Below are 14,253 nucleotides of genomic sequence, written 5' to 3'. Positions count from 1 at the left end.
GGGGTGTGAAAAGCAACACACCTACATCAGGAGCGACCGCCTCGGCGGTTTGGAGGACCATGTGCTATTCGAGCGCGGCGAGGGCGCCGTCGAACATGTCGTCGAGCGACTGGCGCGGCGGCAGGAGAGGCGACTCGAGTGACGCCATGCGCGGCTGCAGCAGGGCGCCACGCGGCTCCTGCTCCATGAACGTGTGGATCAGGCGCCGCACGCGCTCGTAGCGGTGGGCGTCCGGCAAGGCGAGTGTGCCGCGCCAGACGGCGTCGGGGTACGCGAGCCACACGGCGTGCAGTTTGTGGACCTGGCACGACAAGACGTCCCAGCACGCCCAGCGCTGCGGCGCCTCGCATGTGTCGAGGGCGGCGAGGAGCGGCACGAGTCCGTCTGTGCAGCCGAGGCCCGTGCGAATGAGACTCACGTCGTACCAACTCGACTCGCCCACGACGCCGATCGAGCACGCACTACCCTGCTTCGTGTATGTGAACACGAGCGTGTACAGCAGGGCCATGCACGCGTCCCAGCCAGTGTGCGACGCCGGCGCACGCTCGATAAACGGGACCAGCACAAGCTGCAGCAGACGCGTCGCATCGACGAGGTCGTGTCGAACGAGGCCCAGCACCAGCACGGTCCACATGCTCGAGACATGCGGCGCGTCCCTCTCCCACGCTCGACGGATCCACGCATGCACAACGTCGTCAAGACGCACACCCACTGTGCCTGCGAGTGTCGCCATGTACGTCGTGAGCACGGCGGGCGGAAAGTCGGTCGACTGCGCGAGTCGGTCGAGCGCGTGCACGAGGAGCTGCGAGGCAGCCTCGTCACTAGCGTACAGCGCCACCGACGACGACGCGTCGCTGGTCAAGAGGGCATCGAACCACGAGGCGGCACACGCCCTGGGCCATGGGCTTTCAGGCGCCTGCGGCATGGGCGCATACGTCGGCACAGGCACATCAAGGCGCCCCAGCGCATGCAACGCTCGCCGCGCCATGCCCACGGCCATGCCGCGACCAGCAGCGGGCACGACGTGCTCCATGCCGGGCGGCGCATTCGGCTCGGCAATCGCATAGGGCACCAGACGCTCCACGAGATCGGTGGCCATGCCCAGCGCATCAAAGATGCACGCATGCACCACGATCGTATGGCAAATCGACACGACGCACGCCAGATTGTGGCCATCCAGCAGCGCACACATGAGGCGGCCCAGCACTTCCATCTCGTACATGCCCGTCAGCACCGACGCCACGACGGCAAAGCCGTCGGCACTCAGCACCGACACGTCATGGAGCAACGCAGGCGCGAGGAACTGGTCCACGATACGCGACTGCACGTACGGCGAAGCGAGCCACACGTGCGGCAGGCGCGAGCGCAGCTGCAAGGCGTCAAGAATGTCGGCGGTCGGCGGCGCTGTGCGCGGCGACGTCGGCACAAGCGCCGTAGCGGGCAGCTCCGCCGGCGCGGCGTCCGGCACCACTACGCCATACGTCGACAGTAACGTACGAAGCTCTTGCGTCGCGCGGCGCTCTATGCCCTCCTCGTGCGACTCAGATGTGCGCGTGCCGTAGATCGCCAGGCGCCGCTGCTGCACCTGCGCAGGGGCGAGGTGGTGCACGGGTATACTGCGGAGCAGACGAAGCAGCTCAGGCGCATCAAGGCGCGCATACGACGTGCGTGCTTCGTGCCTGGGCTTGATGATCCCGCGGCTCTGCAAATGCTGCAAGAAATGCATGTAGTGGAAGAGCTTGGCCGAGACAAGCGCGCCCAGCAGTCGCGCCGCTGCGCGCGTAGGACGCGACGTATCTGGCCCACCGAATGCCTCGTCAATCCATGCCAGCGTCGTGACCTGGATCGAGAGCGGCGGATGCCACGGGCATGGAAGGAGGCGGCCGTCGGACGATGTGAGGCGCTGCGACTGACACTCGTTCAGAAGACGCACCAGCGCCGTGGCCGTGTATGCACGATGCACGCCGCCATGGATGCCTCGCCGCTTCGGCGTGCACGCCCATTCATACAAGATCTTGAGGCGGCGCACGGCAAACGCCGTCGTCGAAGCTTCGCGCGGCAGGAAGTAGTCGAGGAACATGGGCGTGATGCCCAGCTGCGAATCGAGGATTCGCACAGCCGCAGCGTCCCACGTCGCATCATGCGGGAGCAGCGGGAACACCGCGGCATGGAGAAGCTCGGCTTGCATAGACAACGTCTCGTCCATCTGGGGCACATGCTGAAACAGCACCTGCGGATCGTCCAAGAGGGCGCGCGCATGCACCAGCATCGCTGGACACTGCTTCTCACAGTAGGACAAGAGACTTTGCGCCTGTGCACCGAGCCACGTCGTCTCACAGGCGAGCCGAGCGAGCGACGCCACCATGCGTGGTGAAACGGTCGGGTGCGTGAGCATAGCGGGAAGATGCATAGCCACAAGCTGCGCGATACATGCACGCCGCGCATCTCGTATGCAGTCAAGCTGCTGTACGAGCCACATGTGCCACACAAACGAATCAAGCAGACTCTCACGCAGCAAGGCCAGCACCAATGCCGTCGCGTAGGTCCAACGTTCGCACCATGCCTGAGGATGCAGGGGCGCATGCAACAGCTGTGTGAGCCACTCCACAACCTCGTAGGTCCAGGAAGGTGTGTACGACGCTTCCTTTGCCTTCAGTGCGCCTTGCCTACGAATCCACCAAACGGCTCGGGGTATAGGGACATAGTCGGGCGCCGGTGCCTGCCATAGCAGGTCCAAAAGACGTTCGCTGCGCACAGAGCGCTGCGTACGCTTTGCGACGTGCTCAATAGGGAGCTGGCGGTCGGATAAGTCGCGTATGAACGCGGCAAGAGCGCCGTCATCGCCCAGCGTACCATGTGGCACAGGCGCTGAGGAAGGCAAGGACACGATGCGACGGGGCCCCGTGCGCCGACTGCTGCGCACATGATCGAGCATGTCACTGATGTGCATCAGCATGTCTGCATGATGGAGCCGCTCATAAATGCTCTGGCGAATGGTGCCGGTATCGCTCGCGACGGGCGACGAGGCGATCCAGCCACGCTGCAGCTCTTCCACGGAGACGCTGTGACTGCCGCCCGGCACATGCACGTCAGCATACCCCAGCTCAGTAGCTGCATGATGCATGAGCGGGCGCCATGGCGGAACGCCAAGCACGGCCAACGCGTCCTGCTCCCCGCCCGCCCTCATGGAGCGCCACACAGCGTCCTCTTCGTGGGGCCGTGCCAAGGCGCGCGGCGCATAGGTGGAGGGTGATGTTTCACGTGATGCGAGCCGAGAGAGCGCCGGCGCAGCCAGCGCCGTTTTCTCTTCCCCCACGGCGTTGCCCTCTTTCAGTGTGCGTCACTGGAATCAGCGACTGAAACTCTTTCTGTGCAGTAGTAGGTTTACCTTTGCACGACACATGGCTACGAAGCAGCCGCCATCAGCTGGAGCACCTGCCGCTGCTGGGCCGATTAAGCTGGAGAACACCGCGAAGCGTGACTCGCTGCGTGCTCTCGAGCAGCGGTACCAGGACGAGTGGGCCGCACAGCATGTGTTCGACGTCGACGCTCCAGTGAATGAGCCGGAGCTCCGTGATATGACGCCCCAGGAGGTCCGGGCCAAGTACCCCAAGTTCTTTGCGACGATTCCGTACGCGTACATGAATGGCAGCCTGCACTTGGGCCATGCGTTCACGCTGTCCAAGGTCGAGTTTGCGACGGGATACGAGCGCATGTGCGGCAAGCGTGCTCTCTTTCCATGGGCATTCCACTGCACGGGTATGCCGATCCGCGCTGCGGCAGACAAGCTGATCCGCGAAATCAACATGTTCGGCGAAGACTTTAGCGGGTTCGAGGAGCATGAGCGCCAAGAGGCCGAAAAGGCCGTCGAGCCTGAGCAGACTGGCTCGCAGCGTGTCGACAAGGCGACGAAGGGCAAGCTCGCTGGCAAGAGCACAGGCCTCAAGTACCAGTTCCAGATCATGGAGAACAGCGGTGTGCCACGCGACGAGATCAAAAAGTTTGCGGATCCGACGTACTGGCTCAAGTACTTCCCACCGATCGCCAAGCGTGACTGCCATGCCTTCGGTATGCGCATCGACTGGCGCCGCGCGTTCCTCACGACAGACGTGAATCCATACTACGACTCGTTCGTCCGTTGGCAAATCAACAAGTTGCGCAAGATGGACAAGATCAAGTTCGGTGAGCGATACACGATCTACTCCATCACGGATGGCCAGCCGTGCATGGACCACGACCGCTCGGACGGCGAAGGTCTCGGTCCGCAGGAGTACACGGGCATCAAAATGGAAGTAAAGCAGTGGTCTGCCGAGGCAGCACCGCTCCTCGATGCCAAGCTACAGGGAAAGCGTGTGTTCTTCATTGCTGCCACGCTGCGTCCCGAGACCATGTACGGCCAGACCAACTGCTTTGTCGGTCCGAAGATCGAGTACGGCGTGTACCGTGCCAACGACACTGACCTATACGTCTGCACGGAGCGCGCTGCACGCAACTTTGCCTACCAGGGCATCTTTGACGAGCGCGGTCGTGTGGAATGCCTGGCAACCGTGCCTGGCGCAGCGCTGGTCGGTACCCAGGTCCATGCACCGTTTAGTGCCCACGAGCAGGTATACATGGTGCCAATGGACTCGGTGCTCTCGACGAAGGGCACAGGCGTCGTTACGTGTGTGCCAAGTGACTCTCCAGACGACTATGCGATGCTGATGGAGCTTCGCAAGAAGGCCGAGTTTTACAAGATCAACCCGCAATGGGTGGCGCAGGACCCTGTGCCCGTCGTGCAGGCGCCAGGCTACAGTGACATGATTGCTGCTGACCTCGTCAAGCAGCTCAAGATCCAGAGCCCGAAGGACAAAAACGCTCTGGCCGAAGCTAAGGACGTGGCATACAAGCAGGGCTTCTACAACGGTCGCATGCTGCAGGGCACATTCAAGGGCGAGCCGGTGACGGAAGCCAAGGGCAAGGTGCAGAAGGAGATGATCGATGCTGGCCTGGCCTTCAAGTACGCTGAGCCCGAGGGCAAGATCATCAGTCGCAGTGGCGACGACTGCATCGTGGCGCTTTGCGACCAGTGGTATCTTGACTACGGCGAGGCGTCGTGGAAGGTGCAGGCAGAAAAGCTTCTTGCGCAGCTCAACACCTTCCAGGTCGAGACGCGCAACTCGTTTGAAGGCGTGCTGAGCTGGCTGCACCAATGGGCATGTGCTCGCTCCTACGGTCTCGGCTCTAAGCTGCCGTGGGATCCGCAGTTCCTCGTCGAGAGTCTCAGTGACTCGACGATCTACATGGCGTACTACACGGTCGCGTACATGCTGCAGGGCGGTGTGGAAGACGGCAGCGTGCCTGGCCCTCTGGGCATCAAGGCCGAGGACATGACCGACGAGGTGTGGGACTACGTACTCGGCGGTGGTCCCTTCCCCGCCGACTCATCTGTCCCTCGCGACAAGGCCGACATGATGCGTCGCGAATTCCTCTACTTCTACCCTATGGACTTGCGCTCGTCGGGCAAGGATCTCATCAACAATCACCTGACGTTCTGCATTTACAACCACGCGGCACTATTCCCCGAGGAGCTCTGGCCGCGTGCCATCCGAGCGAACGGCCACTTGATGCTCAACGGCGCCAAGATGTCCAAGAGCACGGGCAACTCGCTCTCCCTGCGCCAGGCCGTCGAGAAGTTCGGTGCGGATGCCACGCGTGTGAGCCTTGCCGACGCTGGCGATAGCATTGAAGACGCCAACTTTGAGGAAAAGACCGCGAACGCCAACATTCTTCGTCTGCACACTCTCATCGACTGGTGCACAGAGATTATGCAGCAGGTGCGTGACAACAAGCTGCGTACCGGCGCATGCGACTCGTTCTGGGACAAGACATTCGACAATGACATGAACGTAGCCATCGCTGCGGCTCGTGATGCTTATGAACGCGCAGCGTACAAGGAAGCCTCCAAGATTGGCTTCTACGAGTTCCAGTCGGCTCGCGACCTGTACCGTGAAGCGACGGCCGATGTCGGCATGCATGCCGATCTGGTGCGCCGCTGGATCGAGACGCAGGCACTCCTTATTGCCCCGATCGCACCCCACTTTGCTGAGCACGTATGGAAGTCTATCCTGGGTCACGATAGCTCAGTCCACTATGCCTTGTTCCCCGAGCCAACGAGGCCAGAGGACGCTGCCATGACGGCAGCGGCCCTGTATGTCCGTGGCACCATCAAGACCATCCGTGACGCCGAGATCGCCGTCACACGCCGCAAAGCCAAAGGTCCAAATGCTCCCGCCAAGTACGAAGAGCGCAAGCCGAAGGAAGTGTCGATCTTTGTGGCGGATGCTTTCCCTGCTTGGCAAGACATTTGTGTCAATGCCGTGCAGAAGCACTACGATGCCTCCACCGGCAGCATTGATGATGTCAAGGTGCGTGAGGAAGTCGCAGCAGCTGGCCTGTTGAAGGACAAGAAGGCCATGCCGTTCGTTATGATGTTCAAGAAGCGCATCGCCGAGTTTGGCCCAGACATGGCTTTCAACCGTCAGCTGCCATTTAACGAGGCAGAAACGCTCAAGGCCGCCAGCGGCTACTTGAAGCGTACGCTCAACTTCCGCGACGTGCATATCGAAAGTGCCAAGGATGCCTTGGCGCGGGCGGATGAGCTCCAAGGCAAGCAGGGCTTTGACAAGCAGCTGGTCGAGGGCGCTGAGCCTGGCTCGCCGTCGTTTGCCTTCTACAATGTGGAGGCGTAGAGTAGGTAGGATCGTCCTGGCAGACCAAAAAAAGACCTCCACTTCATGCATGCCAGTGCACCTGACACCTTTTATGCAGTGATATGCACCCCTGCAGTCCTCATGAGCAGGATGGGCGACCCCAAGAGGTGGGGGACGTCGTACTTCGATTGACGAGGATACGTCGTCCTTGATCGCTCCTTGATATGGGTACGGTGTCTGGCACGGGCCGCACCTTGGCCCTGCTAGCGTTGGGTCTTATCGGGGCATCATTCGTGCTCCAGCTTGTGGACTCGATTTCTGTACCCTATATTAAAAAGCTGGGCTTTTTAGAAGCCACCTTCAACGATCTACCGCCAAGATGGAATGTTAAAGACATTCAGTTTGGTATCTGGGGCTGGTCTGCAGATGTAGCTGACCCGGATGGCACCATTAGCTCCAGTGCTAACTTGGACAACTACGATGGGTTTTTGTCCCAGTACAGGAAGAGTTTTGGTGCAGGGCCCGGGTACCAAGAACCTTTTCTCGAGAATTTACCATATGCGCTTGTTCTCCAGCCCATTTCTGCCGGATTTACTGGCGTGGCTAGTGGGGCAGCCTTGCTTGCTATATGCATCAATTCATTCCTTTGGGTGCTGGCAGCATTGTGGGCTTTGGCCCTTAGTATCGCCAGCACCGTCATTGAGCTTATTTTATTTATTGTTGCTCGTGATCGCTTCGACGATGCATTTAGGCCAGCTTTTGCCGACAAGCACTACTATAATGTCAAGCTCGGAAAGGGCATGTGGATTCAGGTTGCTGCTCTTGCGGCCGTAGTCGTGGGAACTTGGCTCATGATCTGGGCATACGCCGTCAACACGAGTTACCATCGAAAGCATCGTGATGCGTCTTCATCAGCAGTGTCTGCATCTGCCCCAGTACCCTCAACAAGTGTACCTGTCACTGGCCCAAACTATGACTATACTACGCCGTCTTATCCTTACAGCGCATATGCTCAGCCTGGCTATGGTACTGGCGGCACCACCGCATACGACGAGCCTTATGCTGGCACAGCCGGTGTAGGTGCCTATGGTGGGTCTCACGCAGGTCGTTATGACATGCCTGGCGCGCACGAAAGGCGAAGCGCAGTACAGCCCCCTGACATGCAGGTCCGTGTGCAGGATGACGAGCCCAAGATCACAACTCGATCTTCGAAGCGGCATCACAAGCGACATCATGACTCTACCCAAAAATCTCGCTCGACGAATTACCGCTACGATTCAAACCTTGACGGTGATGTATATGATGACGAAAAGGAAGCTCCTCCTCGCCACAGCTATGAATATGACTATGACTACGACGCGTTCCCGTCACGTCGTATAAGCTATTTATATGGAGATCCATCGTACGTACATCACCGCAGCTCCTCGGTGGAAAATCGCTATACGCGGCCCCGAAGAGGACCGCGCTCCGGCAAAAGGGATTCATATATATACCCAGACGATTATGGTCTTTCGCGCAATGTGGCAGCCCGGCGCAAAGCACAAGATGAGCTACGTTGGAAGCGACTGAGTCATGATATAATGTACTAACGTGCTTGCGAATCCCTATGTCGGACGTGTTTCGTGGAGGCAGATCCATTCCGCTCCTTTTGTTTTTCCTGTGCTCCATAGCAGCTTCGGCTCCATAAGTACAATACCTCCACACTTTACCTGCATCGGATCCCACACTGGAAATGATACTGCGGGCAGGACGCGCGTCCTTACAGCGCCTGTGCGGTCATGACGTCGCACGGCTCATACATACAGGTACTGGACGTACTCCTCATCTTACGCTGTTCACTGGCACCCATTGCTCTTTGTGTGATGACATGAAAGAAGTCTTGGACGGAGCTGCTTCACGATCGTCGTTTACCTTGAGCACCTACAACATACGTGACGATGCATCGCCAAATGTACGATACTGGCGCAGAAAGTATCAGTACGACATTCCTGTCTTGCATATCCGGTGGGATGCGCCCGCACATGAAAATGACTATGGCGAAGAAATCGCACGTCACCGTCTGGACCCACTCGTCCTGGCCAAGGCACTGCATATCACATAACCAAATTCATTAACGACATACTACTACGTTAGAAACTCTGCACGGAGCCGAAACCAGAGGGGCAGTGACGACCGAGGTTCGAAGAGGCGCTGCGCATATAGCACAACTTGGCCTCGTAGCACTCCTTCGTGTCACAGGCGGGGGACTTGGGGCTGTTACGGCCCTGGTACAGCTGGTGCAGCTGAATGAGTTCAGGGCGGACCTCCATCTCATCCGTCAAAGCGGCCCAGAATGAAGCGTTCAGAGGCGCGCTCTTAGGCCACGTGCCATTCTCAAGCCTGACAGGCGCAGTGTACTTGCCTTGCTTCTCACTCATCGAGAAGTTGGAATACGTGTCGCGAGCCTTGTACAGCAGCTCCCAAACAGGACCGGTCTTGTTGAGCTTCTCAAAGTTGTACAGCTGCGTGTAGTACTGCGAGTAGTCCATGACCTCGTAGGTCTCAGGGTCGACGTGGTAGACACGGAGCGACGGGTTCACGTTGTGGAGCGGCGTGATCGAAGGGCCGATAAAGGCCATGGCACGCGCATTCTGCGTCTTGCGGCTGACCGAGCTCGAGTTACCGCTCTGAGATTCGTACCAAACGTGGAACATATCCTCATGCTTGTGGCCAAAGAACGAGTGGGCAATCGTGTGACTGAAGCGCGACACGATGTGGTAAAGCAGGTTGGTCGGGTTGTCAATACTGTCACCGCCGTCCCATCCAGGGAGGACGTGGCCCACAATCCAAGCACGCTCGTTGTTGTCCTCGGCAGCCTGCAGCTCGTCGGTGAGCCAGCGGAGCATGTGGCTTGGGTCTGGATTGTCAATGTTCAGGTACGAGAATGGGTTGTTCCTGTACCACATATCCGTGTTGAGCGAGATCACACGCAGGCCCTGACGAGGCGAGATCGAGTAGCCACCATAGTGTGTGCGAATCTTTTCAGACGTCACATTGTCACCCCAGCCCTCCGACTTGACGAGAGCGGCAACATTGTCCCAGTCCCAGCTAAGCTGGTCGGCGAGACCATCAGGCAAATTCGAGGGAGCCGCCACATCAGAAGGCGCCGAGTCGTGGTTTCCGAGTGCGACAATCATCGTGGCGTTTGGTGCATGCTTGTGAAAGAGGTCAAAGAGCGATTGCTCCGAGTACTTGACAAGGTCCTGCGAGATGTGCCAAGCTTCATCGTGCGTGGTCAAGTCACCCGTGTAAAGACCAAAGTCAATGCGCGCCTCGTCGTTGATAGCCGTCAAGCCCTGCATCGCCGCTTCAATTAGCGACCACGGCGAGTCACACGTGTAGCTACCCCAGTAGTTGGCAGGGTGCGAAATGTTCTTCATCGGAAGCTCGCCGGGTGCAAATTCTGGCTTCTTCCACAGCGTTGAGTTGTAGCTGTCAGCTCGGCAGCATTGGCCATTGTCACAGCCAGCTTCCGAGTTGACGAGGTAGCGGGGATCCACATGGAAGTCAGAGCCGTGGAATACGCGCAGAGGCGTGTCGCGCTTAGGTCCTGTCTTCTTCGAGCGCTGTAAGACACGCTCCGGCGGCGTCAATGAGCCACCAAACCAGCCCGACAGAAACTCCTGCGAGAGTGTCTTCATCTCAGGGAAGGGGCACGAACCACCCTTGATGTAGGTTGCACACAGGTAGTCAGGCGACGACGATCCCTCCGTAAAGTTGCCATAGCTCAGCACCTGAGTGAACACACCACCGAGCTGCTCAGCGGCGTACGTGCGCTCACAGGCCGTCTTGACCGAAGGCTTGCTCGCATACTTGAACGTCTTGCACAGTTCCTGCAGGATTTCTGGCACGACAGACGGGTTAGCCTGAGCCACCTTCTGGCCAGCGCGCAAGGCCATGCGGCAGCGGTCACACTTGCTCGTCCGGTTGTTGTTCAGAATGTCGGTCAAGTTCTTCATGGCATCCTGCTTGAACGTCTTGCTCGAAGCAAGTGACTGGAGACTTGCGGATGGCTTTGGCAGGAAGCCCTCCGAGGTGGGGTTTCCAGAAGGCAGCTTGGTCGGGTTCACGAGGGCATCGTCGAACACACCACCGCCGACACGCGTAATCTGAGGGCGTGGCTCAGCCTCTTGGCTCTTGGGCATAAAGTCCATCTTCGAAAAGTCGCCGGTGGGGAATGCCTTTGACACCGTGAATGCCGAGGATGCGCTCGTTGTCGATACGGTGTGACGCTGCTCCGTCGACTTGCTTTCAGCCTGAACGGGCCAGCAAACGCTGACGGCGTACAAGGCAGCAAACACAAATACTCCTACCTTGACCATGTTACGGAATGAGGGCCGACGTTGGCTGCGAGGACGAGGATACGGGAGATCAAGTCCTCCGGTGAGCGGCTCCTGTTCGACGCTGTAGGGCTTAGAGGAGCCCGACCTCATACATATATAGGTTCCTGCGTGGCTCAAGCGCCGTATAAACGCCGCCCACACGTTTTGGGAATCATTTTATTGTGCATCGTGCGATATGATTCAGGCCACAATAGGCTCCCATCCAATCACCACACGTAATGCCAACACGTGTCCACAAGCCTCGTCTAAAGCTAAAAAACAGCGACTCACACGACACGAGCAGCCTCCACGTTATGCAGGTCGTGTGCGATTACACGGCCTATATCAGCGAGCGCGACAGCTTACTGAGATTGCGATGCGTACACTATAAAATCTTACTGGAACGAGCTGTAGTCACCGTTGCACTTCAGACCGAGGTTGGTAGAGCCAGAGCGCATGTAGCAGATCACGGCCTCCTGGCACTTCTTGCTCGTGCACTGCTTGGCCCTAGGACTCATAGACGACGTGTACTCAGCCCACGTCTGAACGAGCTCAGGGCGCTGCTCCATCTCATCCGTCACAGCGGCCCAAAAGGTGCCGTTGAGCGGTGCGTTCCATGGCCACCTAGCGTGATCGAGCTCCACGCCAGCCTTGTACGTGTTACGCTGCGAAGAGGCGTGGAAGTCACCGTACGCTTCACGGGCCGAGTACAGCTTGCGCCAAACAGGGCCATGGTTGGCCTTCGACTCCACCAGATCGTCGAACGTGGGGATGGAGGCGTAGTACTGGTCATAGTCCATGATCTCGTACGTCACAGGGTGCACAGAGTACACACGGAACGTAGGGTTCAGGTTCTGGTAAGGCGTGATCGACGGTGCAATGTAGGCAATCGAGACGGCTTTCTCAGTCGACTGGTCCGTCGACTTGTCGTTGCCGTTGTCGTTGAAGTAAAAGACCTCGAACTGATCCTCGTGCGTGTGGCCAAAGTAGATGGCACCGAGGGTGTGAGGAGCGAAGCGGCTCACGATCTGGTAGAACAGGTTTGTGGGGCTCGCAAGCGCTTCCTTACCATTCCAACCAGTCAGGACGTGACCCACAATCCAAACACGATCACCGCACTTTTCAGCATCGAGAAGCTCATCAGTCAAGAAGCGGAGCATGCCACTGAAGTCAGGGTTGGCCGAGTTGATGTAGGCGTAGAAGTTGTACTGGTACCAGAAGTCGGTGTTCAGCGACACGACACGCAGACCCTTGCGCGGCGTCACGGAGAAGGCACCGTGGTGAGTCTTGATTTCCCTGACCTCGTTGTCGTCGATCCAGCCGCGCTGCTTCCAAAGCTCTGCGATATAGTTCAGGTCCCAATCAAAGTCGTAGGAGGCACCGTCTGGGAATGGCTGAGACTGGATCATGAGGTTCAGCGGAGAGGAGTCGTGGTTGCCAAGAGTTGGGACAAGCGGCGTCTTGCCGAGGTAGGCCTTCATAATATCGTATTGAGCCTGCTCGGAGTATAACACAAGGTCGCGATTGTAGCGGTACGGGTCGTCGTGCACCACAAGGTCACCTGTGAACAGAGCGAGGTCATAGCCGTTCTTACCGCCCATGGCTTTGACAGCCTCCATAGAGCTCATCATAAGCGACCACGGCGTGTCACACGGCAGACTACCCCAGTAGTTGGCCTTGTGCACAATCTTGTGGTCGGGCAGCGGCTTGTCCACAATCTGACCGTGGAATTTGGTAAAGTTGGCACTGTTGTAATGGCAGCAGGTCACCGTGGCGCCCCAGGTGCAGTCACTTTCACCTCCGACGTAGTACTGAGGGTCAAGATGCAGGTCAGACAGGTGAACGACGCGCAAGTCGTCCTTCGGGTTGTAGTACTTGTAGGCGTTATCACGCTTCTCGCGCCACCTGCGAATGACGTCAGGCGAAGCGTGGCGCTGACCACGGAACCAGTCGTTCAAGAAGTTCTCCGACAGCGATACATCTGGCTTGTCGCAGAACGTCAGAGGAGGGAACTGTGAGCACACTGTCACGGCATCGGGCGCGTTCTCTGTGAAGTTAGCGTATGAAATCACCTGCGCAAGAGCACCGCCATACGCAGCCTTGTCAAGCGTGCGCTTGCACTCTTGGTGGTAGCCAGTCATGCCAATAATGTTGAAGGCCTCACAAAGCGACGTAAGGAGGTTAGGGATCGTGTCAGGGTCGGTGCGGGCGACCTGTTGGAGCGCATCGAGAGCGTGGCGACAGAGGTTGCAGGTAGGCGACGCTTCCTTGTCCATGCGGAACAGCTTGTCGGTCACCTCCCACACCGTCTTGATAAGCTGGTCCAAGTCAGCAGTGCCGCGATGAGGGTTGGGCATCAGAGCCTCATCCTTGGGCGTGCCAGAGGGGAGATGCAAGGGGTGGGCGACGCCATCGGGGAAGACGCCACCGTTGAGGCGTGTGATCACAGGACGCGGCTCCTGCTCCATGTTCTTGGGCATGTAGTACATCGAGGGGAACAGGCCGGTCGGGAACGACTTGGAGGCCGTGTACACAGGCGCACCAGACGTGGTGTTCACCGCGTTAACGCTCGTCGCGAAGGCCGCGAAAGCCAGGGCCACAAAAGCCGTTGCAAGCTTCATGGTGCCAGGTCCTTGGATGGGGTGAAGCAATGGAGAGTCACACGATCAGATAAAACGCTTTGCACACGACATTGGCCTGTGTTTGGGGATGCTGTGCCTCGCCTATCCCAAGTCGCGTCCATGCCGAGCTTCGCACGTGTTTAAACCCTATGCAAGGATGCGCGTGTGGAGCCAACCATATGCACATGATGAGCCGTAGAAAAAAAATGGCCCAAGACGCGATGACGGGCAACGAGCCAATCAAGCACGTTACAAGGCTAGTGCACACGACCCTCATGCAGTGTCTGTGCACCGCAAAAAGTGGCTCTGCAAGGTCTTGGGCGCGGTCGGTGCGAGGTGAGAAGATTCACGTCGGAGTGAACATGGAACGTGCTTCGTACTGGATGGCACTGGTTTATGCACGCATGACACCAGTGTATAGCGCCAGCGATATTTCACGCACTGCAGGGCCCTGCTAACGCGCCGGTTCAAGCATGAGACCACAAGACAACCATGAGCCGAACGCGTGGCGCCTCATAAGACCGGCCCAGCATCGAGATCTGACTTGTGACGTTTGAGCCATCATGTAGAAGATAGTGA

At 58.4% G+C, this 14,253-nt stretch overlaps 6 protein-coding genes across 6 annotated transcripts; 3 read left to right on the top strand and 3 right to left on the bottom strand.

Moving 5' to 3' along the window:
- Window positions 1-64: 64 nt before the first annotated feature.
- MRET_0672 (mediator of RNA polymerase II transcription subunit 12) lies at window positions 65-3,187 on the bottom strand (the record flags this gene model as incomplete). The annotated part of the gene is made up of 1 exon (XM_027627299.1): window positions 65-3,187. One exon carries the CDS (start codon window positions 3,185-3,187, stop codon window positions 65-67), a length of 3,123 nt encoding a protein of 1,040 aa, XP_027482446.1.
- A 214-nt stretch (window positions 3,188-3,401) lies between these two features.
- MRET_0671 (leucyl-tRNA synthetase) lies at window positions 3,402-6,731 on the top strand (the record flags this gene model as incomplete). The annotated part of the gene is made up of 1 exon (XM_027627298.1): window positions 3,402-6,731. One exon carries the CDS (start codon window positions 3,402-3,404, stop codon window positions 6,729-6,731), a length of 3,330 nt encoding a protein of 1,109 aa, XP_027482449.1.
- Window positions 6,732-6,916: 185 nt separating this feature from the next.
- On the top strand, window positions 6,917-8,281 carry MRET_0670 (SUR7/PalI family protein; the record flags this gene model as incomplete). The annotated part of the gene is made up of 1 exon (XM_027627297.1): window positions 6,917-8,281. The coding sequence occupies one exon, from the start codon at window positions 6,917-6,919 to the stop codon at window positions 8,279-8,281; it is 1,365 nt and encodes a 454-aa protein (XP_027482448.1).
- Window positions 8,282-8,424: 143 nt separating this feature from the next.
- MRET_0669 (glutaredoxin-like protein) lies at window positions 8,425-8,793 on the top strand (the record flags this gene model as incomplete). Its single annotated transcript, XM_027627296.1, has 1 exon — window positions 8,425-8,793. The coding sequence occupies one exon, from the start codon at window positions 8,425-8,427 to the stop codon at window positions 8,791-8,793; it is 369 nt and encodes a 122-aa protein (XP_027483205.1).
- Window positions 8,794-8,821: 28 nt separating this feature from the next.
- On the bottom strand, window positions 8,822-11,164 carry MRET_0668 (sphingomyelin phosphodiesterase; the record flags this gene model as incomplete). The annotated part of the gene is made up of 1 exon (XM_027627295.1): window positions 8,822-11,164. One exon carries the CDS (start codon window positions 11,162-11,164, stop codon window positions 8,822-8,824), a length of 2,343 nt encoding a protein of 780 aa, XP_027483206.1.
- A 284-nt stretch (window positions 11,165-11,448) lies between these two features.
- MRET_0667 (sphingomyelin phosphodiesterase) lies at window positions 11,449-13,674 on the bottom strand (the record flags this gene model as incomplete). Its single annotated transcript, XM_027627294.1, has 1 exon — window positions 11,449-13,674. The coding sequence occupies one exon, from the start codon at window positions 13,672-13,674 to the stop codon at window positions 11,449-11,451; it is 2,226 nt and encodes a 741-aa protein (XP_027483209.1).
- Window positions 13,675-14,253: the final 579 nt, after the last annotated feature.

Source organism: Malassezia restricta, chromosome I (assembly GCF_003290485.1).
Source record: "Malassezia restricta chromosome I, complete sequence".
Taxonomy (NCBI): Eukaryota; Fungi; Basidiomycota; class Malasseziomycetes; order Malasseziales; family Malasseziaceae; genus Malassezia; species Malassezia restricta.
This window is presented reverse-complemented; position numbering and strand designations above follow the sequence as displayed.